Below are 26,252 nucleotides of genomic sequence, written 5' to 3'. Positions count from 1 at the left end.
TGTATGTTGTCCATTTTGAGGATTTTACGCTGAGGACGTTACCATATACCGGTAAGCGCTTAACATTTAGACCTTTACTTGGCACTCAAGAGGGATCTTTATCGTGTCAACGCCTGCCTTGGCGCAATTTTGTTGCAAATTTGCTCTTTTTTAGGATTATTTTGTTTTTAGGATTCCACACATAGTATAGTGATATCCAACAATATTCAATCTCAAAATCCATTTTAACAATATAAATATACTGAAAGGAAAAAGAAACGCAGAGTAGCATAATACTGGAAATTTTTTGACCGCATGTCCGAAAATTTAGTTACCATGCACCAAAATCAGTGTTCAGAATTACTCAACCATAAAATGTATGACGTCACGTTGGGAAAACGCTAAAAAGCCCAAAACACGTGCAATTTGATGACGATGAGTTTGTCAACAAATCTTAATGCATCACTTGATGCACCTGAGGTATACACATTGTTTTTCAATATTTAGAGACGGTTTACGGAAGTTCCATGGGGTCTGGTTTTCGAATTGCCTATTTAATGAAAAAGGCATCAACGGGTAATTAAGCAGTTTCTTGTAAATTTTCCCCCATTAAACACCCACCGCGTGCTCCTTGTCATGATCGGGAAATAACGGAAAAATCCTTCGTCAATTCAGTGTATAAATAATGGACTAACAATTAGTATGAAAAACGTTTGACTTAATGATAAATTGTATTTGCTGACAAGGTCATTGTATCGACCATAGAACTTAAGAAATGATGACTTTAAACGAGACTGCTGATATTCTTGTTTCATCAACTTGCTTGTCAATAATTTACCTCGTTTTAGAAATTCATACGTAGAGCATCTCTTCCGTATCGAATCAACCGAGATATATACACTCCGTATGCAGGTGATGAAGGTATATTGCTGCATAAGTAAGGGAAGCTGACGATAGAAAAGTTAAAGTCATCACGTTTATCATATAGTTTGGTTGTTAGATTACCATTAACATCTTTTTCAAGTAAAATATCCAAGTATGAAAAAGATGTATCAGACTCTGTGGTATCTTTTATCTCAGGCTCTCCAAGATATATCGTATCGACGTAGGAATGGAAATTACTATTGTTAATTGACAATACGTCGTCGATATATCTAAATATCGAGTTGAGGGCCACAGCAAGTGTTTTCTTTTCACGCATAAGATTTTGCACAAATTCTGCTTCATATGAATACAAAAATAGGTCTGCTAATAACGGATCGCAATTTGTACCCATGGAAATTACAATAGATTGTTGGAAGACCTGGTCTCCAAAAACCACATAGATACTGTCAATCAGAAACTCAAGCATCCCTTTGATGTCAACTTCAGAGTACTTGTATGTGCAATCAAAATGTGTTTTAACAAAATAATTTTGCAAATGACCAATGACCAGGTAAGTAGATTTACGAGTTCCATTTTTATTGAAACATAGGGAGATAACGAACAGTATTCAAGATCAAAATCCATAAAACAATACAAAACAGAAGCAGAGCAAACATGGACCTCCAAAACATCAGAGGTGGGATCAGGTTCCGCTGAGGAGTAAGCATCCCTTGCCTACTGGTCACATCCGCCGTGTGCTCCTTGTCATGATCGGGAAAGAACGGGAAAATCTGTCGTCAATAAATGATAGACTAAAAATTAGTATGAAAAACGTCAGTCAAGATTTGACTCTATGATAAATTGTATAATTGGCTGACAAGGTCAATGTATCGACCATTGAACTTACGAAATGATGACTATAAATGAGACTGCTAATATTCTGGATTCATCAACTTGCTTGTCAATAATGTACCTCGTTTATGAAAAATTGTGCTCACGTAGAGCATGCTCTTCGAATCGTATCGAATCAACTTAGATATATACACTCCGTATGTAGGTGAGGAAGGTAACTTGCTTCATAAGTAAGGGAAGTTTAAAACGATTTAAAAGTTAAAAGTCATCACTTTTATCATAGAGCTTGGTTGTTAGATTTCCATTCACGTCTTTTACAAGTAAAATATCCAATTATGAAACAGATGTATCATATTCTGTTGTTTCTTTTATCTCAAGCTCACAAGGATATATGGTATCGACGTAATAGTGGAAATTACCATTGTTAATTGACAATACGTCGTCGATATATCTAAATGTCGAGTTGAGGGCAACAGCAAGTGTTTTCTTCCTTTCACGCATAAGAGTTTGGACAAATTCTGCTTCATATGAATAAAAAATAGGTCTGCTAATAATGGGTCGCAATTGGTTCCCATGGGAACTCCAACAGATTGTTGCAAGACCTCAAAAATAAGAAATTAAAAAAACGACACTATTAAAATACATTTATTTTGTTATGCACAAAATACTAACAGTTAACAAATTACATTTTAAGTTGTTTTAAAAAGTAAAATATTACTCACAGAAGGCAAAGATGTATGAATATTCATAAATGAACGTAATGAAATACATGTATAATAAAATAATCACACAGTATCTAAATCTGCACCTTTGTTAACAAATTCAGAATCTCTAACTGATCTGTAAATTCCAGGAGTGTGTGCAGCACCAGTAGCAATTTCGACATTAGTTTTGTAAAAATGGCGTTCTTCCTCTTTTTTCAGAGGAAGTGACGTTACACCCGTGTAAAGTGGAAGAAAAAATAATGTGGTAAACATGACCAACAATAATAAGGCTTGTTCCACAAATAGTGCAATAATTATACTACAAACAACAGCAAAAACTGAATATCCCCAAAGATGTTTGAGACTGGATATAAAGCAATTGGACGCTCTGAATTCGTCTTCTACCGCCCTCTGAGGAATCCATTTAACATTAGCACCAAGATTCGCTTGTACAGCTTTCACAAATCGGACACAACCCACTATTGCCTCTGGTGTGAATTGTAAAATAGATGCGATAGTTTCAATAATGACATATTTATAGTTCTTCTTATTACACGTTGCAAATTTTGGAAATACCAGAACCAGAAACATGACTATTATGATTGAAGCGTATCTGTATCGAAGATGTACACTAATGTGAATAAGAACATAAAATAGTAAGAATGGTTTCATCATCATCTGTCTAAGGGCGGCATAGGCAATAAAACTGCTCACAAAATCGAGATGAGATTCTGTACGAAGTTTTGTAGGGTTAAACTTATCTCCTTTCATTTGCTTTTGAATCCATCTCATAAGCCTCCCCACAGCATTTTTCCAAAAATACATCGCTAAAAGCACTTCTCCTCGATTCCAGCGTCTTTCTCTAATGTTCCATGTAACAAAATTAAAAGAAGGTGCTTCTAGAAGATATGCCGAACCCGCATACAAAGGTTGCAACAATGCTGCCTCAAAAGTGTCATGACTCAAAACATCGACAGGAACTCGTTCTATTAGATTCTCTCTTGTCCCAATCACTCTCTCTATGTATATTTTATTCTTTATCATTGCCTTCCCAAAGTAAGCTGATTGACCAAGCAAAGCCATCACTGCATTTGTCATGGGTTCATAGATAGATTGTCTCATTGCTTCTATGTGCATGAAAATTGTGTCTGTGTCATTGCAATATAGCTTGATGGCAGGTTGTATGATTCCTCGCTCAGGATTTGCTGCAGCAATGGACAATAACTCATAAACACACCCATCTGGTACACCAGTATCACCGTCCAACACTAAAGTATAGTCAAACTTTCTACCAAAAATGTTGTTCACGTCTTCTGAATCGTGGAATAAAGGCTCGGAGTAGGGTCTAGCATCCCTACCATAAAATTCCTTGTCGCAGTATGTAAAAGCCAGGTCATCCCCTTCCGATAGAAGCATTAAGTCTTGGTACTGTCCACACTTGCGTAACACGCGACTGACACGATGTATAACCATAAATTCACGCGCAAAGCGATCACAAATATCATGCAAGTACTCTGTAATAAAGACAGATTTCTCCACATCTTCGTATAATTTCCACAAATGTTCCAAATGTGCAGGATTGATTGAATCAAAATCCTCTTCAGCAAAGGATACTCCTTCCTGGAATAAGTGATCATATATGAGGGATCTGTATTTTTGTACAACTTCTATTTCATAGTCTTTAAGTTCTTGTGCCCCAGTTGCACTAACAAGGACTGCGGAGACATTATGACTTAGGTTCCCCATAAAAGCTTGGAACATATTATCCAAACAATCGTCAATTTCGTCTTTACTTAGAGCAAGAAGATTGTAATTCAAAAGAATAGTGAACCTGTCACACTTGGCTCTCTGTGGGTCTCGAGTTTCTCCACCTATCAATAATGTAGCCACAGTTTGCATGGGGAATTCCATGACGCTTCCCTGTAAAACACCCAGTACTACAATGATGAATATGGCGTTTATGTAGTTTGTTTTGGTCCAATCCACGTTTAACACGTTTAATAAGATGGCGATGAAGGCAAGTAAAATCCAAATTCCAAAGAATATAAACACTCTTTTGTTCCTCTTCATTTTTTTTTAAAAAATCAGTTCTTCCAATTCAAAACATTCTGAAAAATAAAAGAGAACCATTAACAATGAGCTGCAAAGGAGAATATGTTTGATATCGAGCTCTCGTCAATGCCAAACTACAATCCAAAATTTCAAGGTTTTTTTTATTCATTACATTAGAACCATGAAACTGCAGAGGAAAAAAAAGTATGTTTCGGTATATTTCTCTGTCGAAAAATAGTTGCGGAGAACATTTTGAATATTCAATTTGCCGTGTATATCTAGGTTAGAAATACGTAAAAAATGAAATTGCTCATATAGTATATACTTATTTGCATGATTTTTCTCAATTTGTGTGATCTATTGTTTTAATCAGAGAAAGTAGACATCACTTAATTATATTAAAACATATTGTGCTTTAAAGCAATCGGTGATGAACTTGACATCAACCGGTTGTTAAAGTTCTAGTCTGCTGGAGCGATGAACTTATTTCCAGTCCCAGTCATTGATCTCTTTCTCTCTCTCTCTCTCTCTGATTAAAGATTATGAATACGATACAAGAGATTGATAAATACACGAGTATAACTGTATATCTAGGACCTCTTAGTACACATGCAACATACTAGTATTGATCATTGTCAAATTATCAAAATTAGTTAATGTATATATTCAATAATAGATTTAGATGGAAAAAGTAAGATTGATTAATATATGTAACTTACCTGTTAATATTAACACATTCTTTAATACGTTTATATAATCAATGTAATATAGTATAGGAACCGTCATTAAGTTCTCTCGAACACCAACGATACATTATTCCAAGTATCTTTCCAAACAAGAACTCCTCATTAATTCCTATATACCACTCAATTTCATGATATTTTACACACGTAATGAATTAGGTCGTGCAATGTGTATTACTGGCAAGCGAATAATTAAACCTGTCTTGGTAAAAAAGGGCGTGTTACGGAACAAACAATCTATCACAATTAGTGTATCAATGCCGAGGAGTTCCGTTCCCTTACGTATGAAAATCTGTAAAAACAATGAAATTATTTCAATTTATAATGCCGGTATTCTCTCCCTACAAATCACTCGGGAGGTAAAATATATGACGTGTCTTTGTCTAATTTGCATACTTGTGGGATCAGAAACTTGTTATTTATAAATGTTCTTTATAAATGTTCTTTGAACAACATATAATGCGTTAATTTTAGGTAATTGCGCTTAACAATGCAAGCGAGACCACAATCCTAATATCGAAAATAATCATTCAAAATCGACGTTAATATAAATTTTGCTTGCCTTCAATTCTAATTTCATAAAAGAGCTACAACACTGCTATAAATCTAATCTACAATTTATGAAGGTTGCATGTTTTTTAATCACAACCCGAGCTGCACATTATTTGAATACATTAACAATTTTTAGTTTTCTTAATTAGAATTATTAACATTCGAAACAAGCAGTCTTTTCACTAACAAAAGAAAAAAATCATAATTAACTTGGACCAAGCTAGTTAACTATTTAGAAATAAAAAGATAGTAAAATCGAAAGGAAAAGAATGAATATATATATGAACTTTTATGACCAGGAATGTTTCTCATCAAAGGTAAGCTTGTCAAAAAAAAAAAAAGAAAAAAAAAAAAAATGACGATCAAAGGTTATAATTATCAATTACCGAATATAGCGTCCGTATGTAAGGCCTAGAAAGGTTATCGTATTTGTCTCACAAGAATACAAGAAAAAAACATATTGGTTAAAAATCATTTATAGGAAATCAACTGACTAATATGTTTACAAAAGATTTTTTCTAAAAATTCTAAGAATTTTTTCACATTTTTTAAAAAGCAGTCCTGTTTTCAAACCTGTAAAACATGTTTTTGATATGAATAATGAAAAAGTCATTCTGAAATTCTCGAGTTCTTGAGTAAAAAAAAAAACAATGTTTGAATTATTGTCATCATTGGTTTGCCATAACTATAACATTTTACCATGAGACAAGATGTACGAAAAACACGACTGACTACATATGTAAAACACCAACCTAGCGTTCATTCTAATTGCAAATGACCTTGATCTTTCCGAACTTCTCTCGAATAGTGTTATGCACATACGATAGTCCAGCTAATGCTTCAAGCTATTTAATTGAATATTTGGAGATTAAAATGGTGTTCAATTTCAAGCCCAGTAAACAATAAAAATCGGGAGCAGAGTATACAGGGACTTGTATAACACCAGAGGGGAGATCAGGTGCCATGGAGGAGTAAGCATCCCTTGCCGACTGGTCACACCCTCTCTGTGCTCCTTGTCATGATCGGGAATTAACAGAAAAATCTGTCGACAATTCGATATGTAAATAATTGACTGAAAATTAGAATGAATATCTTCAGTCAGCATTTGACTTAGAGACTGACTGTATTTACTGAAAAGGTCTTGTATCGACCAAAGAACTTGATGACTTACAATTACTGAGACTCTTGATATTCCCGTTTCATCAGCTTGTTTGTAAATAACTTAGATCATTTTAGAAACTGTTTATACATAGAGCATGCTCTTGCATATAAAATCAACTGAGAGATATAAACCCTGTTGAGGCTGGTGTGCCAGATTCTCAAAATGTCGAGTTGAAGGCCACAGCAAGAATTTTCCCTCTTCTCATGTATAAAATTTTGAATATTTTGTTTCATATGAATGCAAAAAGGTTTATTTAAAAGGGGACTCAGTTGGTACCCACGGAAAATCAATTAGTTATAGTTAAGGAAAATGACAGGGAAACCAGACACAGAAAAGAGTAACAGACAGGAAGACTTGTTACATGTTTTTCTTTTTCTGTTTAATTTTGGGTTTCATAACGTTAAAAAAGTTTTTCATGAATAAAATTCCATATCAACCTTTGCAAACGCTTGAAAACTGAACAAACCCATTCCTGAGAGAGAGAGAGAGAAAGAAAGAAAGAAAGAGAGAGAGAGAGAGAGAGAGAGAGAGAGAGAGTTTTCATTTTTTCCAAATATTTTCAATTGGAGTGATAGGTACATGATTTATTAATAAAAACTGGTTTTTAAAATACACTAGTAGACGTAACATAAGTCATAGAAATTGGTACATTTTGTCTTGTCTTTTTAAGTGCTTACAAGAAAGTGCTATTAATGTGTATGGTGGGTGACATCTTTGACAAATGACGATCTTCGCTATAAATGTTACCTAGTTATCTATCACAGTAGCTTAAAGAGGGAAACATGAAACGCTCTGATGGCGCGAGCAGAGAACAAGCATTAAAATCCGGGGGGATAAATAAAAAAAAAAACTATACAAAAGGAAAGGACGATTTTTGAGTGAAAATGTATTTTACATAAAAATATTAAAAGACTCAGTAATTTTAACTTTTCTCAAAAGATATACTACACATTAAATGACTTAGTACTTTGGAAGAAATTCGTCTTTTTGTGCATTTTAAAATATTTTGTTGAAGCGACACTGTAAACATTTAACATAATTACAGCAAAGATCTCTCAAAAAGCTTGCATGATACATATCATTTATACTCTCAAGAATGTAAAATCGGGAGATAAACTCAATGTTTAAGAAAACTTAATGATGACTTTTTCTCCGGGAGATAATTATAAAAAAAATACTAATTAGTGCATAAAATTGCATCCATCAGATTCTTAATAGGTACATTCAAGATGTTCAAGATGGTTAGTTACCTACAAGTTACTTTGTATTCTAACATAAATATATTCTTTTGTTAATAATAATTTGGCAAAGAAAAGATTATGCCAAAAGAAAAAATATGCCAGAAATAAACTTTACAGCACTCTCAAATATTAAAGTTCCTGTAAGAAAATTTAAATGGGATAAACAAATGAAGAGTCAGTAAGAATTCTTGGAACAAAAGAACATGGTAAAAGAAAATATATGCATTGATAACAAGAACATATGTTTGAACCAATCATGAAAGGAGATAGAGACAAAATAACGGACAATATCACGGAAGTGAGAAAGAGAGAAAAAAAAAACAAGATGAGCAATTCATTTTACGTAACAAGTTTTTGCTAAAGGGGGAGGGGGTGACGTGACAATTTCGTTGTACATTTAACACAATTCAATTCAATAACAAATTTAAAAAAAGGCTAAAAGTATTTTTTAAAACAATTTCAAAAATAAAGAAATAATGCGAGATGATAGGTAGACATAGAGTGGATGTTCTTGTAGAAAAAAAATAGAATATATAGGAGATATACAAACAAGGAAAGTTAACCATTTAGAGGGAAAAGGATGCGTACAAAATATGTATAAAAAAATAGAAAGAAATAAAGAAAGGGGGGAAATGATGAAAAAAATGTGTGAGATGTCTAAGTACCAGCAAGAACAAGAAGGAAAAATGAGAAAAAATTAATATATGTACAGAAATGTCATACGGGGTATATAATCAATAAATACGAGGGCTGTTCAATAAATAATGTCATCGATGCTCAGAAAGAAACATCAAATGTTTTTCAACGATTTATTCTTGATGGTTTCAATTAAATATTCTCTTTTAATTAAAATACATGTCCGTAACATTTTTATTTAATTTTTATTTTTTTTTAGAACACATTTTGAGTATGGCCCTTTGTATACTGGAATATGGCAGATCCTATGATTTCCTGTACTTTTTTTTCTCTGAAAGGTGATTTTTCAAGTTTGGAAAATAAAACAAGTCAAAGGTTGAAAGATCTAATGAATATTGTTGAAGTGACAAAGCATTAACGTTCTGTTTCACCCCAAAACTCCTTACTCTTCATGGCCTTTGGGTTTGGACGCTGTCATGAAGAAATTCAATGTAGTGGATTCCCGATTCTGGTTCCTTCTTCTAATAAACCTTTCGATTTTTTTGCCAAAATTTTGCTTTCTAGACTCCTTCAGAAAATGATCTGCCTCCCAGAATAAGAATTTGAACAAGACCACTAATATTTAAGAAGCATTTAAACCTGTTTTTGTGCTATTGCAATTCTTTGTTCTTCTCAGGTTTTTGCTGTTTTTTCAAGTGCATCTTTTTAATGTTAATTTGTTTTGAGGATTGAAAGCAATTGATTCAAGTTTCATTATCTGTTTGAATTTCAGACAAATGTGGAGAAATACAATTTTTTGATTTTTAAAAATAATTGTTTAGATATTGTTACATGCTGTTGTTTTTCCTATTTTTTCACAACATAGAGTGACCTTTGAGCATTAAACTTTTTTACTGTTAAATGTTTCTTTAAAACATTGTGAACTACCCCATAAATTTTCGCAAACAGTACATTGCTTGCTGTAAATCCTTGTAGCCAAGGACGGTACCCATTTTTGATGCCTAGTTTATCATTTTTGTTCATTAAAATCCACTTGCTAATGTGTGTATAAAACAGCTGGTTGCTGTAAATTTCACATATTTCAGTAAATATCACTTTGGAATTCTTTAGAAGTTTTACAGCAGCTTTAATGAAGGGTTTAATTTCACTCTTATGGTTTACTGATTCTTTACCATTCATTTTTAATACATTGTCTAGAATAGCCCTTGATTTCCAGCTTCCCACAATGAAACTTTGTGATGAAAAGTGGTTACATAAACTGTTATCAATTCATTAAAGATTCAATAATGAGAGAAAGTCAAGCTTAATGTCATATGATTTCTATGTTGTATGTCATCGAGTTAATGACATTATTTATTGAACAGCCTTCGTACATGTAAATAATTATTTGAGTCAATTTAAGTCGTCGAATACTATTTTCAATCAGCGTTTTCGCTCTACCAGCCCTTACTTCGAAATAAATATAGTCGCTAATCGACAATCACTGCATTTTATGAGAGTGTAAAATTAAAGAAAAATAAATTGCTCATGGAATCACATTCTTATATTTTAATAAAAATATCAATTATTGCCTGAATCGGGTCTTTTTACAACCTGTGTACTGGAATTATTTGCATCAAATGCACAACCGGAAATCGATCTCTTTTGATTGTTATACACAACTGCTGGTTGTGCAATTGATCGATTAGCAGGAGTGTATCTATTTACATGTAAATACACTTTTTGTTCTAGCTGTTGAAAGTACACCTACCTTACATTTAAGTTTACAAACTTATTCCAGATAAGAATTGATTTCAAAGAATTATGTAAAATAGTTTTAAAAGATTTTTTTTTTTATCGCATATGAGATACACTAATAAACGTACACTGTAAACTGATAATTGCTACCTTTTGAATAGTAGAGTGTCACCAAAACACACTAGGCCTCTGGGTTATGTAACAATTAAACCAATGTAATGTTTGGAGAAGTGCTCCAAATTACCAGTCCTTTTCTCCTGACTGTGTTTATAAAACATTAATTGAGCTGATTTACCTTGTACTGACCATGAAAAAATTCCACTGTACCAAAAAAAATAGAAGCCATGCAGGCATTCTATGCTTTACTGTGCTTAGCAGATCAAAATGTACATTCTGTCTACTTTTTCAAAAAGTTTGTCAATGCATTTATTTTTTTCATACGGTACTAATCAAAAAAGCCTATATGCTTTATTATTAGATATTTTAGGCAGGGGTTAAAGTGCCCCAAAAGTTAAATTACTTCATGACTTCAATAGTTACATAAAAAGTGGATATTGTATATGTGTTACAAAACTGACAATTCAGAACTTTGAACTTTCTTTGATTGTAAGTTAATGACATTGTAATATATACAAAAACTTGAAATCAAATTTTAATTATCATGTTTAGTTTTGAAAGGGGTGGATACATGCATTTGAAAAACACATCGCAAAGTTTTGTATAAAATTCTGTTTTTAAAAACCTCCAAAAGTAATAGTAATGGTAATGCATTACTTTACTAAAGTAATGGTAATGTAATGCATTACTTTAAGAAAATAGAGTAATGGTAATGGTAATTTAATGCCCAAATTGTTGAAGTAATGGTAATGGTAATGCATTACTTTCAATGTAATTTGCCCCAAGCCTGATTATTTCACTATTAAAACACACACACAAAATTAATTTTAGATAATTCTTAAATGATCTGTATTTAAAATTATTTTTTTAGAATTAAAATTATTTTAGAAACATGAGACTAAGTCTTCTCGTCCATTTCATCTTATAAAATTTTAAAGTAATCTCGCAGTCTAAATACTAGTATACCATCTCCGACACCGGAGTTTGTTAAATTTATGTGAGGCAAAAGGATTTTTAACTTATGTTAAGAAAGTGTTTGTATATTTATTAGAATAAATCAAATTGCGTAAGACTTAGCAGACCTATTTCTTATATTCATATGAAGCAGAGTTTGTGCAAAATCTTATGCGTGTAAAGAAGAAAACACTTGTCGTGGCCTTCAACTGGACATTTAGATATATCGACGACGTATTGTCAATTAACAATGGTGATTTCCATTCCTAATGGATGACGTAATAACATCCAAAAGATGACTTTAAATGAGACTGCTGATATACCTGTTTCATCAACTTATTTGTCACTAATTTACTTCGTTTTAGAAATTGTTCACATGTGTATAGTATGCTCTTGCGTATTGAAACAACTGAGATATATAAACTCCGTATGCGGGTGATGAAGGTATATTGCTGCATAAGTAAGGGAAGTTGACGATAGAAAAATTAAAGTCATCACGTTTATAATAGAGCTTTGTTGTTAGATTACTATTAACGTCTTTTTCAAGTAAAATATCCAAATATGAAACAGATGTGCAAAACTCTGTGGTATCTTTTATCTCAAGCTTACCGAGATATGTCGTTTCGACGTGTGAATGGAAATAACTATTGTTAATTGATATTCGTCGTCGATATATTTAAATGTCGAGTTGAAGGCAGCCATAGCAGGTTTTTTCTTCTTTTCACGTAGAAGATTTTGGACAAATTCTGCTTCATATAAATTAGAAAATTAGGTCAGTATTTACGGGTCCCCCTTGACAAAGCAGGTGACAACATTGTTTTTGTTTGTAAAACTCATTATTTCAGTAGTATTTTAGAGGAGCTTGGATTTAATTTTTTAAATGTAAATCCATCTTTATTATCTTTTCTGAGGAAGATATTCTTCAAAATTATATGGCAGTTTTGAATACTAGCAAGTTTTTCATATTCACAGCAAAACAAATCAAATTTAAATTATCATTATTTACTGAATTATACTGGATTCCTAAAGATATTCTAGGAGTGGTTTAGTTGTGGATACTTGAAACTCTTGAAGAAAACTTTATTAAAATCAATAGCACAAATAGATAGGACCTTTCAACACTTAATACAACCTATTTCCCACAATAATTAAAGTTCAGCGAACGATTTACAAAAGATCTTGCGAGTAAAAAAATAAAAACTAGCAATAAAATGAGCTATTTGTTACAATTGTTACCTCAAGTTGTAAGTTTACTCTATATACATGTATCTGTACTATGAAAACATTTACTTCATGTTCATTGATTTCTGCAAATAAATAAAATGATAAAGAACTGTATAGAAAGACACATGGGAAGGGGGAAATATATTTTGTACGATAGAGTTACATAGGATGAAAAGCATGTGGGGCTTCGTTAAGGCAAGCGTACCCGACAAGCCAGCCGAAATCACGAAAAAGAAGTTTTAAAAAACACATTGAACATAGAGTTTAAATTGACAATGAAACTGGATCAAATTTGTATTGATAGGTTGTCGATTCTTTGTTAGTTTTTGAAGACTTTGAGTGAATAATGCACAGGTGCTCTGAAAAAAAAAATCACAAACATTATAAGACTCTGCTCATTACCTTTGTTTGTTACTCAGTGAGTAATCATTTAGATTTTAAAAGTACAGATACACATATGGACATAAACTACGTCCAGTTAACCGTATAAAAATGTTGCTTGAAATTCAGGAAGTAAAAATAGTCATAGACTGAGGATATTAAAGACACCGCATTGTTGATTTGTTCAAAACCATAGAGTGGAAATGAAGGAAAACAAGCTCAGCCATGGATTTATTTATTTAGTGTTCATTTTTGCTCACGCAGTTTCTAAACCTGGTTCGTATACAATGTACCTTCATGTAATATGAAATTCTAAAAAACGTTGGTTTGGTGTTGTAAAATTTATATCGTCAATTTATATCGTCAATTTTGTAAATAATTTGTTTCAGAAGGATGAAGTCTTGAAAATCTAATTACTCTGGTAATATTCTGAAAACCTTAATTTAATAGGGATTAAAAAGCCCCTGTCTCAATTCATTATGTCTTGTGTAAAATATTTATATTTTTATTGTAGCGTTTTTCCCAGATATCCCATACTTATTCTGGACAGCAAAGACAAATTGGATATTTTACCAGAACAATACCGAACAATGGGTCCTTAACAATACAAACCCAAATATATATAGCTTCAGTTACGGGGATACAAAACACAAACATCTAGGATGTTCTTACGATTTTGAAAGGGGATTTATCATCTTCAGTGACAATAACGCCAATACCATAACACTTCTAGGCGAGTTAAGTAATGGAGCCGCTCAGGGGGCCTTTGTCCACGTCGGCACCTCCTCTGGTGTTGGACACGTCGCTGTGGACTGGGTCAGTTCCAATGTCTACTGGTCAGATAGTTTGTTTGGCTGGATAGGACTTCAAGCTCTTCCCAAAAACTTGGGATCAGCAGCATTTAACACGAAATTCAGGGTTGTGGTGGATAAGTTCCTGGACGTTCCTTCCGGTCTTGCCGTGCATGCCGGTAAAAGGTAAAGTGATAAAAAATTAGCATCACACACTCTGGTCAAGAAAATAAAAAAAAAAAAACAACAACAGTTTAATCTAAAGCGTACATAAACTTATATAAGGATCTTTGTATGAATACTCTATGTTTTAGCAATTAAATGATGCTTTAACTAAGTAATGTTATGTTTCATATCTTGTTTGATGTATATTGAAAAAAAAACAAAATATTAAAAAACAATTTAAAACAATGTTTGTTTGTTTCTTTGTTTGTTTGATATTTTTTTTTTTTTTTTTTTTTTGCCTAATTTTCAAAATTAATTTCGATATATTCTTGTACAGATTACTATTTTGGACAGACATTGGGACACAACCAAAAATAGAGCGTTCTTCCTCTGACGGTTCTGACAGGAGAATCCTCGTTTGGTCCGGGATCATTAAGCCTGAGTCTGTGACTGTGGACATACACAACAACCTGCTATACTTCACAGACTCTGCGCGGGAAACTGTAGAGTCATGTGACCTAGAGGGAAACTCGAGGCGTATTCTTTTTTACGAGACAAACTCCTACTTCTACGGCGTGGAAACTTTTAAGGTCAATTCTAATTTTCATATAAATATTTTTTTCAAATTCCATAAAATATATTTTTGAAATATTACCAGTTTTTAAGATTGGATTACAAAAACAAACTTTTGAGCACTTTTGCAATAAAATATTTTATTTGCATTGAATGTGTACTGCAGTAAATCTATTTCTAATGAATGTATTGGTTTCAACCGTTTATGAGCACAACGCACTGTCATAAAATACAGAATGAAAATAATCTTACTACCTGTATTGGATGCAAGAAGTATTAATGTGTAGAAAGATTATTGTTATGAAACGCGTAAAAATATAGTGTAATATATTATCTGCCCTCCGAAATACCACGTTTATTGGTGTTAAAGTGTTGAAATACTTAACAATCTTACAACATTCGATAGTTTGACACTTTATTCGTCCTTCTCAAAATGCAATAAATGTTTAAGATTTTTATATGATACTAGATAAAAAAAAAGTACTAAACATACATTTATTCATCATTATCATTGCCAAAGCCTACTTTTCATTAATTTTATATTATAGTCATATCTATAGGTATGTGCTGAAATATTCAGATACAGTTTAAATCAGTAATTAAGTGTAGAGGATGTTGATAATTTTCAAGCTTATTTTATCTTTGTAGAATTTAGTTTTCGTCTCGGACCAGTCAACAGATCGCATTCTGGTCCTCTCTAACTCGACAGGACACAGAGTAACACGTCCGGTGACAGTGGAGTCTACTCCATTTTCTTTAGGTTTGTTTGCTGAAGCCAATCAACCACAGAGTTCAACAGGTAATTACTGATACTTTTAATAAAGGAAAGAATATGAAGAAAAGGATAAAACAAACTGAAAATTAGCCCTCTCTTTCAAAGAAATTTGTAATATGAATGTTTAAAATGTATGTTATTCACCAAAGAAGGAACAATAATTATCAATTACAAACTCTTTTTCATGAAACATGATATGTATTAAAATGGCCTTTGAACTTCAATACTGTTCATTAACTCCATATCTTTCACATATAAAGCAAACGAGTACCTTAAACATTCAAAGATTTATTATTTTAATTTTTGACCTAAAATTGTGAAACATCACAGATCTTTATTTGAGATTAGAAGTACATGTGTATTAATCGGGTCAAAAGGGTGATTTAAAGAATATGATACTCTAAACCTAGTTATGAGCAAAAATGTCACCTAGGAATACAGAACAATATGAATTTTTCTGTTTACAGCATGTGACACTTTCGGCTGTAACCAGATCTGTATCACGGAGTTGTCTGGGGCTAGATGTCTTTGTGAGGATGGCTTTTCTTTATCAGACGACAATAAAACGTGTAAAGGTAAGATCAGATTCACCTTGTTGATGTTTTTTAATACTTAATTTTATACATAACATTTTGCATATTTTGACCGACCAGCCATGGCGAACTTTACTTATGTGTAATTGTAGGTAAAGCTAATCTGAATCTTTTTGGTGCATTTCAGCAAACAGTTTCTTCTTCTAAGTTATAGCCTAATGTTATTATAATTATAATACACTTAAATCATCATTTTACAAAATGACCATTCTATTTTTACAGAGACAAACAAACAATTAAAAAGGAGCATTTTGGTGGCAGCTGGACCTAAAATCTGTCATATCACCATCACCGCCATCAATTCCTTCAAATATGTCCCTTCTCCAATGAATTGCGATATTATAGCATCAACACCTGCTGATGTTTCATACTTTGCAGCTTCAATACAATCCAATGAAATATTTCTTGCAAAAGAGAATACCATTTACAGACAAAAATTATTTGAAACTTCTAATGCTTCCAATTTTTCAACTCAAAACCGAATCTTAGGTAATATGATAATTTTTTCTCATGGTACGTATTGCAGAATTCGTAATTCGATGAGGGTACTTATTATATACTGCAGCAAAGTAAAATAAATTTTAACTATTAATTTTAATTGCTTAAGATTCCTATATTAAAATTGCGAGAAAATTTAATCCTCACTGATTTTTGGGGTGTGGTATATAATTTCATTCATTGTTGATGATGATACATATTATTAATTCCTAATAATACCAAACGTAATCCTTTTGCAGGGTTAGATTACGACTGGGTCACTGACACGTTATATTGGAGTGAGGATACAGTAACCAAGATTTATGCATGGAATGTATCAACAGAAAGAGACAGTAACACACTAGAGATATCTGCACCAAATATGGGGATTCCTAAAGCATTAAGAGTGGATCCGTTTAAAAGGTCAACATATGTTGTTTAAGAATAACAGTGTAGATTGTTGCTTATGAAATCTATATCTACATGTATATTCTTACAGCAAATGAATAAGTAGAATTCATGTTGGCAAAAATTAAAAGTATCATGTATTTTTCAGGAGGATATTTTATATTGATGCATCCACACAAAGTTCAATAAAGGTTATTAATTTAGAAGATAGAAGCGTTCAGGTATTAGAAAGCATTGGTGTCGTATCACCAGACCATTTGATTTACAATCGCCGAAAGGACATGTAAGTAGAATGAAATAGCATAGCAATGCAATTTCATAACATCCACTACTTCATGTTTTTACATATTTCTTTCTTTCACATTTTTAGATCGTCTTGTGAATTCAATTTCTTTACACACTAGAATAGCAAAGATGAAGCAGTATATTAGCTTGTGTATGCATGAATTTGACGTTCTTTTGATCGCATCACATTACTTTTACATAAAGATTGAAATTTTAAATAGAACGTGTAATTAATTTTATGTATAAAGTTCCCCGTGAAATGGATAATTGAGAAAAAAAAACTTTGGATTTGTAGAGTATTCTGGAGTGACAGTGGAAGACCCTCACTGGGCTCATTAAAATCAGATGGAAGCAACACAAACTTTAAGCAGCTTCCTCAAGGAGTAACCTACTCAGGAATAACGGTGTACAAGGTATTACTAAAAAAGATAAGCAGGATTTAAGTAACACTAGGGAACATGGTAAGACCAAATCTCTATTTTGTTTTGATATCACAAGGGTTAAAAGCACTAATCACCTTTTCAAGAGTAACATTTCTATCAAAGGACAAGATATTAAAATCCCAATTTTTAGTGATGAAACTTATTTTATTTTTATATTGTAAAAATCAATTTTCTCGGGAAGTTTATTACTTACTTTATTAATAATGTATTAATTAAGGAAATTATATTTTTTTTCCTTCAGAAAAAGAGATATTTTGAAAACAATGGGCACAAAAAGTAGTATATCTGTTTCTCTGGAAACTTGCGTACTTTTCATACACGGAAGAATTTTTTTTATAAAATAAAATCAATAATGTTGCTCTACAAACACTATCTTAAAATGAATAAATAAATAGATAGGTCATGAATCTCAGAGAGGTGTAAAAACCTTGTTATAAACCACAATTTATTAATCTAATCAAGAAATATAATTATTTGATTTCACCAAAATCAACAGCTTAAAAACTTACGACTTTTCAACTTTGTACACAACCATTCCCCACGATAAATTAAAGTCCAGGCTTTTTGATATCATTGACAGCTGCCTTTTCAATAAAGATGGAACTCGTAAATTTACTTACCTTGTCATTGGTCATTTGCAAAATTATTTTTGTTAAAAACATATTCTGATTGTACACACAAGTACTTTGAAGTATATATTATATATCCGAAGTTGACATCAAAAAGATGCTTGAGTTTATGGTTGACAATATCTATGAGGTTTTTTGAGACCAGGTCTTCCAACAACCTACTGGAATCCCCTTGGGTACCAATTGAGCCCCATTATTAGCAGACCTATTTTTGTATTCATATGAAGCAGAATTTGTGCAAAATCTTATGCGTGAAAAGAAGAAAACACTTGCTGTGGCCTTCAACTCGACATTTAGATATATCGACGATGTTTTGTCAATTAACAATGTAATTTCCATTCTTATGTCGATATGATATATCTTAAAGAACTTGAGATAAAAGATACCACAGAGTCTAACACATCTGTTTCATATTTGGATATTTTACTTGAAAAAGACGCGCATTAATGGTAATCTAACAACCAAGTTCTATGATAAATATGATGACTTTAACTTTTCTATCGTCAACTGCCCTTACCTATGCCGCAATATACCTTCATCACCTGCAGACGAAGTTATATATGTATATATCAGTTGATTCGATATGCAAGAGTATCCTCTACGTATGACAAATTCCTAAAACGATGTAACTTATTGACAAACAAGTTGATGAAACAAGAATTTCTGCTGTCTCGTTTAAAGTCATCATTTCGTAAGTTTTATGGTCGATACAAAGACCTTGTCAGCAAATACAATTTTTCATTGAGTCAAATGCTGACTGACGTTTTTCATAGGTATTGTTAGTCCAATATTATATACTGAATTGACGACGGATTTTTCTGTTATTTCCCGATCATGACAAGGAGCACACGGTGGGTGTGACCGGTCGGTAGGGGATGCTCACTCCTCCATGGCACCTGATCCCACCTCCAATGCTTTGGAGGTCCGTTTTTGATCTTCTCCTATTGTGTATTGTTTTATGGACTTTTGATTTTGAATAATGTTCGTTGTCTCCATGTGTTTCATTGAATATATTTTGTAATTACAGGATTATCTGCTATGGTTGTCTATGGATCAGACAAAGCATTACTTGAACGTTCAGGAAAGCACAGTCCTAAGCTCACCCATTGATATCACAATGCCCCTATCACTAGGAGTTTCTAAAACAAGTGATATGCGTATATTTGATAAAGCTTTACAACCATCTGTAAAAGGTAAAGGGAATGTTTGTAATAAATCATAATTCAATAAATTGACAGATCTTATACTAAAGTAACTAACAGTATAAAAATACGGTATAGGTAAAAAAGATGCATATTTTCTCCAAAACACTTACTGCGGTCATTGGATTCTAAAAATGTCCTTTTTATCTATTCATTAGAACCTTGTATTGTGGACAACGATGGTTGCCAACACCTATGTATTGTAGAAGGAGACACTAGTCAATGTGTTTGTCGTGTGGGATATACTCTTCAGCCTGACGGAAAGTCCTGTCTCTCTGGTAAATAACGATATTAAACTCGGTGTGAATATTATTGAATATATTAAGGTAAAATAAACTTAACCCCAGGAAGATTGAAATTGATTCAATTTTTTTTTTATAAATCAAAAAGACTTTTTCTCTCCTTTCTCAGCTCCAGTTGAAAATAATTTCTTGTTGACCACGGATATTCAACTGAACATGATCTACCAAATAGATCAAAATAATCAAGATATACATACGATTAACATTTTGCCTGGGAGTCCTCATGTTCTGGACTATGACGACATCAGAGGAGAAATCGTCTGGTGGGACAAATCTAAAAATACCATACGAAAAAGTTCTTTTGATGGAACCATTGAAAAAGCTGTAAAAGGTACATGTATATTTTAATATGATTACTCTTTAAGTTTTAAAATTCTTCATAACAATATTTTACTGGTCTTTTATTCTCTAAAACCTATTAATTATTAGGTGGTGTCATGGATGTTCGAGGATTAAGTGTTGACGATTCGACTGGAAATATATTTTACACTTCGAGTGAAGATATTTTCGTAACTTCTAGTTCTGGAAATGTGTTTCGCAAGCTTTTAAGTCGTGGAAATATCGGTTCCTTACAAGTAGATTCCAGACGAGGGTAATATTTAATGGACACATAGCTAAAGATTTTCTTCGGGTACATGATAAGAAATTATATTTACTTTATAGTAAAACTCTTTATGGTACATTAATCAGTCATAATTTCGATTAATTTCTTTCATTTTAGAATAATGGTATGGATTGAAGGTCGACCAAACCCCCGAATTGCCAGGTCTTATATGGATGGCACAAATATGGAAACAATCATATCGAACTTATCCCATCCGATTATTACCCCTATGGATTTGACTATCGATGATAAAGGTTTGCTTAAGTTTGTTGTTTTAATGATATTAAGTAGAAATACAGTTGAGTTGTTTTGATGCCATATATGTATTATAAAAAATGTACAGACGCCATAAAAAATTTCAGTTTTGTTATAGATGGAAGTATTGTATGGTGTGACGATACCCTGGACAAGATTGAAATTATCAACATGAAAACACTTACTCCACGAATAGTAGTGATTAACAGGGGAGAATACCCCGTGTCTGTGGCGGTTCTAGGAGAATTTATCTACTATATTGCAAGAGATAGAAGGTGGGAAATGCAAAATGTAATTGATTATACCGTAGATCACTAAATTTTCGCGACACCTTATTTTCGCGAGATAGTTATTGACTCTTTATTAGCAAAACATGATTTTCACAAACTGTTGTTTTTCCTTTATATAATCGACTTTTATCATGTTTCTTCTCTTTCCTAAAGTTTTTGCGAATAAAAAGTGATTTACAGTAACTAATTACTTACTGACCAAAAGATTATTACATCTTCTCTCTCCTTTTGGACAGATCTATAAGGAAGATTTCTAAAATATCGGGCTCTAATCCGTCTGTAGTTGTTTCGTCTCCTCTGTTCGGGAAACTGTTGCATTTAACAATTTACAAAGGAAGTGACCAGATTTGTAAGTACGAAAAAAATCTATAATAAACGTTTGATTTAATGTGGAAATTTAATAGGATTCGGGACAAGATGAAGTAAACTATATTTTTTAATCACCCAACGATTTCAAATCTCAAAATGTTTGATGGAATCTAATTCAAATATGAATAAATGAATTGCTTTGCATTGTAGTACATAAACTTTGTTCCAACCAAAACGGTATGTGTAGCAAGTTTTGTTTGCCAAAAGGTGAAAATAATAAGATATGTGCATGTGAAGATGGCGTCCAAGTAGGTTCAAATGACCTGTGCCCAGGTGGTAAGTAAATCTATAGGAAAGAGATACACTGTACTGGTATTTAATTCTTTGAAATTCGTTAAATACTTAAAACCAATTCTCAATTCACGTGGCATTTATTATAAGAATATGGATGTTTTTTTTAATTTGTTTATTCTTTTAAAATATAGATGTACAATGCCCTTCCACGATTAACCACGGGAGAATTCCAGCTACATGTAGACGATTTGCTGGGGACATGTGTCAATTTACCTGTGATGAGGGTTATCATACAGGTTTGCCAGGCAGCACTCGGCTTCTTTGTGGGTCTACAGGACAGTGGAACCAGACTAACAATTTATGTACAGGTACTTTTAAATTGAAAAGCTTTTCTTATACCGAGTCTAGGATCGAGGTGCATCCTGTAAAAACTATACTAATCAATTGATCCGTTTGTCTGTTTACTGTGTCTGTCCATTCATCAACATTTTTAACTTGAGTACATTTCATATTGTAATATTTGCTACAAAGATGTAGGATGGTTCAGAAAAAAATAGATCTGCAGTTTTTGGTGTGACTTAGTTGAAGGTTTAGTTCAAAATAATAACCATCACGTATATTTCTGTTACATATATTCAAAATACCTTTGGAAAGACGCATGTAAATTCTAGAATATCAGGATCAAAAGTTTTAATGTTCTGCAAAGATTAATTAATTAGACACGGCATATAGGGAAAAAGTTGAAGGCCATTAAAATAGGCTATTTATTTCGACTGTACGAGTTTGAGTGATGCAGTTCTGCATTCTTAGAAGGACATTTCTAGTACAAACGTCAAACTTGAAAACTGAGAAGAGAAAACAATTGCAGATTTTGAAGTCATTTTCGGAGGTCAAAGACTAATGCTTCTCATCATTTCTTGTTCAATGCATAATTTGCAAAGAACACGCCAGATTCTGTATGCTTAATCAATCAGCTTTGCTGGTTTCTATATTTATTTAGTATTCTCAATAGATCTGGACATTTGACACAAGCATATAATGTTCTTCCCACTCCAAATAAGCTTCATTTGGAAGACCTTGTTAATAAGAATCATTAATTTTTTATTTTGATACTAAGACAATTGAATAAAGCAATGCTTTTTCTTTTGTTTTCAGTTATAAAATGTAAAAATTCTTTCGAAAATGGAATCATATCACACGGTTGTAGTCTAGCGACTGGATCAACCTGTGGGTACACGTGTCACGACGGTTATACAAAGTCTGGGTCTGCATCTCTAATGTGCAACAACAATGGTGAATGGAACGAGGATCTAAGCCAACTATGCAAACGTTCGTAGTTGTGATATTTTTATTCAAACAATTAAACTGAATGGTTGTACGGGTCTTGCATAGAATAGTAACAAACGATTTTAAGACAAAATATTGTATTCAAAATTGTTTGGTGAAAATATGCATTTTATTAGTATCTGTAGTTCATTTCTTTGTCTATCTTTTCAGTTGTGGAGGGGGAAAACTTGGCGGCCGTAGCAGGAGGAGGGGTCGCTGGGACAGTTGTGGTGGTGATTCTCATTGTTATCATCGTCATTGTAGTTAAAAGGTATGATCTGAAGACCTAAATATGAAGCACTTATTGCAGAGGCAGATACTTTATACATTAAGACTTGCTTTTTGGCAAACAACTGTGATAATTTTGAGTCCTGGTGAAGCTACAATTTTAGTTTTATGGTTTAAAGGATATCTTTTATTCCCAGATTCTTATAAAATGCAAGTAGATATAAACTGCATTAATTGTCCAAATACGCTAAGAACTAATAATATTGAATTAAAGATGATCAGTGCCTCTAATCTAATGTCAGAGTATAGACTTTCCTTGAAACATTGGTCTTATCATTACCTGTAACCTAATTAACCTCATTTACAATTTAAAAGAGGCTTTATAGTTAGATTATTCACCATTCCTTAAGATTTAAGAATAATTTTGAAAGCAACCTCCTTTCAAATGTACGCAAAAATGGTCATCCAAAACAATAGGAACATGACATACTCATATTGAAGTCATCTAGTAGTAACAATAATTAACGCTCAGAAATATCCAACACACGGTAATCCGACACACTGTCCAATCCGACATTGATTTCTTTTTCCCCTGCAGCATGTCGGATAAGACAGGTTTCACTGTATGTGTGTTGCTAATGACGCACACAACTCTCAAATATCATACAAATTTATCAATTGTTCATTGGCTTTTTAACATAGCGTTTATATAATGTCCAAATAATTTTAATTCCCCGATATTGGAGTCACCTCACAAGAAGAATTTATGCAAACACACTGAATCTTTTCCCAAAGAACATATTGAAGTAAAGCTTTCTTCATCTTCTTTCTTATATCGATCAAAGAGAGTTATTTCATCTATGAATGTTTTTCTCTTTCCATTGATAAATATTATACAGTTATTGACTGGGTATGAGGGCAACATATGATTTGTTGGACCTGAAGGTGAAAATGTTGCCCGAGGCCGCAGGCCAAGGGCAACATTTTATCTTCATCCAACAATTCAAATGTTGCCCGATATAGTTTTGTTATACCCTTCACTGCTCACTTAAGATTGATCAATTTTATCAATACACGCTATACTATCAATTATTTTATATGGAAAATTATGGCTTCTTCACTAAATATAAAACATCAAGCTGAGAAAGAACAAAATCAATTATAAATCTATTATATCACAAAAATTATTTATCACAAAACATACTCTTCCCTTCTACCTTACCTTGCTGTTAGCAACAACTCTTAATAGCTCTTAACTTCGGCTATTTTCGCGTCGCCGATATTGAACGATGATTATTAATTGTGACGTAACAGACAAGTGACGTCTCTAACAATTCTTATGTAAGACCGGTCAATAGTGAAATTGTTAGACCGACGTAATAAACATTTCTATTGTTGGACTTTTTATTAGTAATAAATATATAGAAGGATATTTATAAGGGTATAACAAATATTATTATAACAGTAACTTGATCCGAAGGATCGTATCACGACGAGTTGACAGGCGCGGATCATCAGATGGAAAGAGACGCGAAGCGCCGAGTTTGATCTGATGATCCGCGCCTGTCAAGAGACGTGATACGGCTCTTCGGATCAAGTTACTGTTATAATGATAAATTTATTATATACCCCCTTATAACTAGCTAAATATAGTAAAATAAAACTTTAGAGATCAATTATATAATATTTATCCATAAACAAAGCATAATAACAATGGACTTTTTAACGCGCAAGAAAAATAACGTCATGTTTTTGCGTACTACGTCATCAGTTTCAGAGAGTGGTGATATGGATTCAGAAATGATCTGATAATTTGGATCACGACGTCACGTGATTCCGTTAATTCTACAGTAAAATTGAGTGTATATAATAAAAGGCAATATTTATCCACAATTACAATAAACCATCCTCTATTAAAAGTATAAAATTCATAGCCCACAAGCCTATGGTTAAGATCGGGCGGCCGGGCCTATCTATAGACAACTTGTTTTAAATCCATTGATGACAAATTATTATGACAACATTTCTACACTTTTCATGATGACTTTAAACACTTCTTCATCTTCTTTCTTATATCGATTGAAGAGAGTATTTAATTTCCATAATCCATACATTGTAATTCGTTGTCCACACTTTTATATAAATATATAATATAGACATTTATGTTTTCAGACGAAACAACGAAGAAAATTCAAACAAGCAACAGTTAAACACTGGACAAGCCTATATCACCCCGAGTGAGATAAGTGCCAGTGCCCTTTCAGAATCTCAGCTCAGTACGTACACGACTCTTTCAGAAGACAGGGAGAGTGTTTACGACGAAATTCCACACGATTATGAGGATCAGTCAAAAATAATCGACCAACCAATATCGGTGGCGATACCATCCGAGGGGTTCTCAAAAGAAGAAGGCAAATGGATACCCTGTGTGGACAAGGGGTCTTTCAGATCAGATAGGTACTCACGATTCCCGAGACAACGAGATGAAGATGAGCAAGGCTATCTCCGAGCTGATCAGTTTGGAATGAGATACCATAAAGAAGATCCAGAACCTGATTACGATGAAGGTGCCAGAACAAGCAAACGCTGGACTTGAATATAGAGAAAGGTTACCGGAACAATTCACGAGAAAGGAATAATCTGGATAATTCTGAATATTATTTACCATAATTGGGAAATCCATTACCTTTTGACCCATGGTTTTGGTCCTTTTCATATACATGTAATAGTATTGAAAATACATTGTAATAGTATTGAAAATACATTGTTCTGTACTCGTGAATATTTTAAACAGGCTCATGATGTTAATAAATAGTGCCTTCTGCAAAATTTGAGAAGTTCATATCTCTGAGTCTATTGAACAGTCTCCTGAGTGAGGTCTAAGTTGGTCATCTATTCGACATACATGTACGACTCGTACAGTGCATCTTTGAAAAACTTTCTCACTTATGAAGATGTTTTGAAGGAAAATGTTTGATGAATACAGTTTATAATGATACCCTTGCCAAAATTGTAACATTCAAGCTTGGTCTCATACATTCAGTTACAAGAGAAGGACTTACTTGGTTATACTAGTATTAAAATCATCTTCAAAAACTCTTTTTT

At 32.8% G+C, this 26,252-nt stretch overlaps 2 protein-coding genes across 2 annotated transcripts; one reads left to right on the top strand and one right to left on the bottom strand.

Moving 5' to 3' along the window:
• Positions 1-2,419: 2,419 nt before the first annotated feature.
• On the bottom strand, positions 2,420-5,519 carry LOC134228408 (glucans biosynthesis glucosyltransferase H-like). Its single transcript, XM_062710057.1, has 2 exons — positions 5,171-5,519; positions 2,420-4,507 (listed from the first exon to the last, which is right to left on the bottom strand). The coding sequence occupies exon 2, from the start codon at positions 4,467-4,469 to the stop codon at positions 2,481-2,483; it is 1,989 nt and encodes a 662-aa protein (XP_062566041.1). The 5' UTR covers positions 4,470-4,507; positions 5,171-5,519; the 3' UTR covers positions 2,420-2,480.
• A 7,648-nt stretch (positions 5,520-13,167) lies between these two features.
• On the top strand, positions 13,168-25,843 carry LOC134228427 (low-density lipoprotein receptor-related protein 4-like). Its single transcript, XM_062710085.1, has 21 exons — positions 13,168-13,474; positions 13,713-14,175; positions 14,492-14,744; positions 15,376-15,526; positions 15,970-16,077; positions 16,318-16,584; positions 16,833-16,995; positions 17,129-17,263; positions 17,561-17,678; positions 19,365-19,530; positions 19,698-19,817; positions 19,951-20,172; positions 20,271-20,433; positions 20,563-20,699; positions 20,819-20,975; positions 21,227-21,339; positions 21,510-21,635; positions 21,785-21,961; positions 22,749-22,922; positions 23,091-23,190; positions 25,320-25,843. The coding sequence occupies exons 1-21, from the start codon at positions 13,402-13,404 to the stop codon at positions 25,741-25,743; spliced, it is 3,810 nt and encodes a 1,269-aa protein (XP_062566069.1). The 5' UTR covers positions 13,168-13,401; the 3' UTR covers positions 25,744-25,843.
• Positions 25,844-26,252: the final 409 nt, after the last annotated feature.

This window comes from Saccostrea cucullata, unplaced genomic scaffold (assembly GCF_032062105.1).
Source record: "Saccostrea cucullata isolate Sc308-1 unplaced genomic scaffold, CSIRO_AGI_Scuc_v1 ctg333, whole genome shotgun sequence".
NCBI lineage: Eukaryota > Metazoa > Mollusca > Bivalvia > Ostreida > Ostreidae > Saccostrea > Saccostrea cuccullata.
Note: the sequence above shows the minus strand (reverse complement) of the source record. Positions and strands in the feature narration are given on the sequence as shown.

What these genes read in the sequence shown, in the direction of transcription:
- LOC134228427 (XM_062710085.1), top strand. Translation starts at nt 13,402, where the DNA reads ATGAAGGAAAACAAGCTCAGCCATGGATTTATTTATTTAGTGTTCATT. An exon ending in AACTCAAAACCGAATCTTAG is followed by an intron (nt 16,585 to 16,832) that starts GTAATATGATAA and finishes ATCCTTTTGCAG; the next exon opens with GGTTAGATTACGACTGGGTC. An exon ending in TCTAAGCCAACTATGCAAAC is followed by an intron (nt 22,923 to 23,090) that starts GTTCGTAGTTGT and finishes CTATCTTTTCAG; the next exon opens with TTGTGGAGGGGGAAAACTTG.
- LOC134228408 (XM_062710057.1), bottom strand. Translation starts at nt 4,469, where the DNA reads ATGAAGAGGAACAAAAGAGTGTTTATATTCTTTGGAATTTGGATTTTA.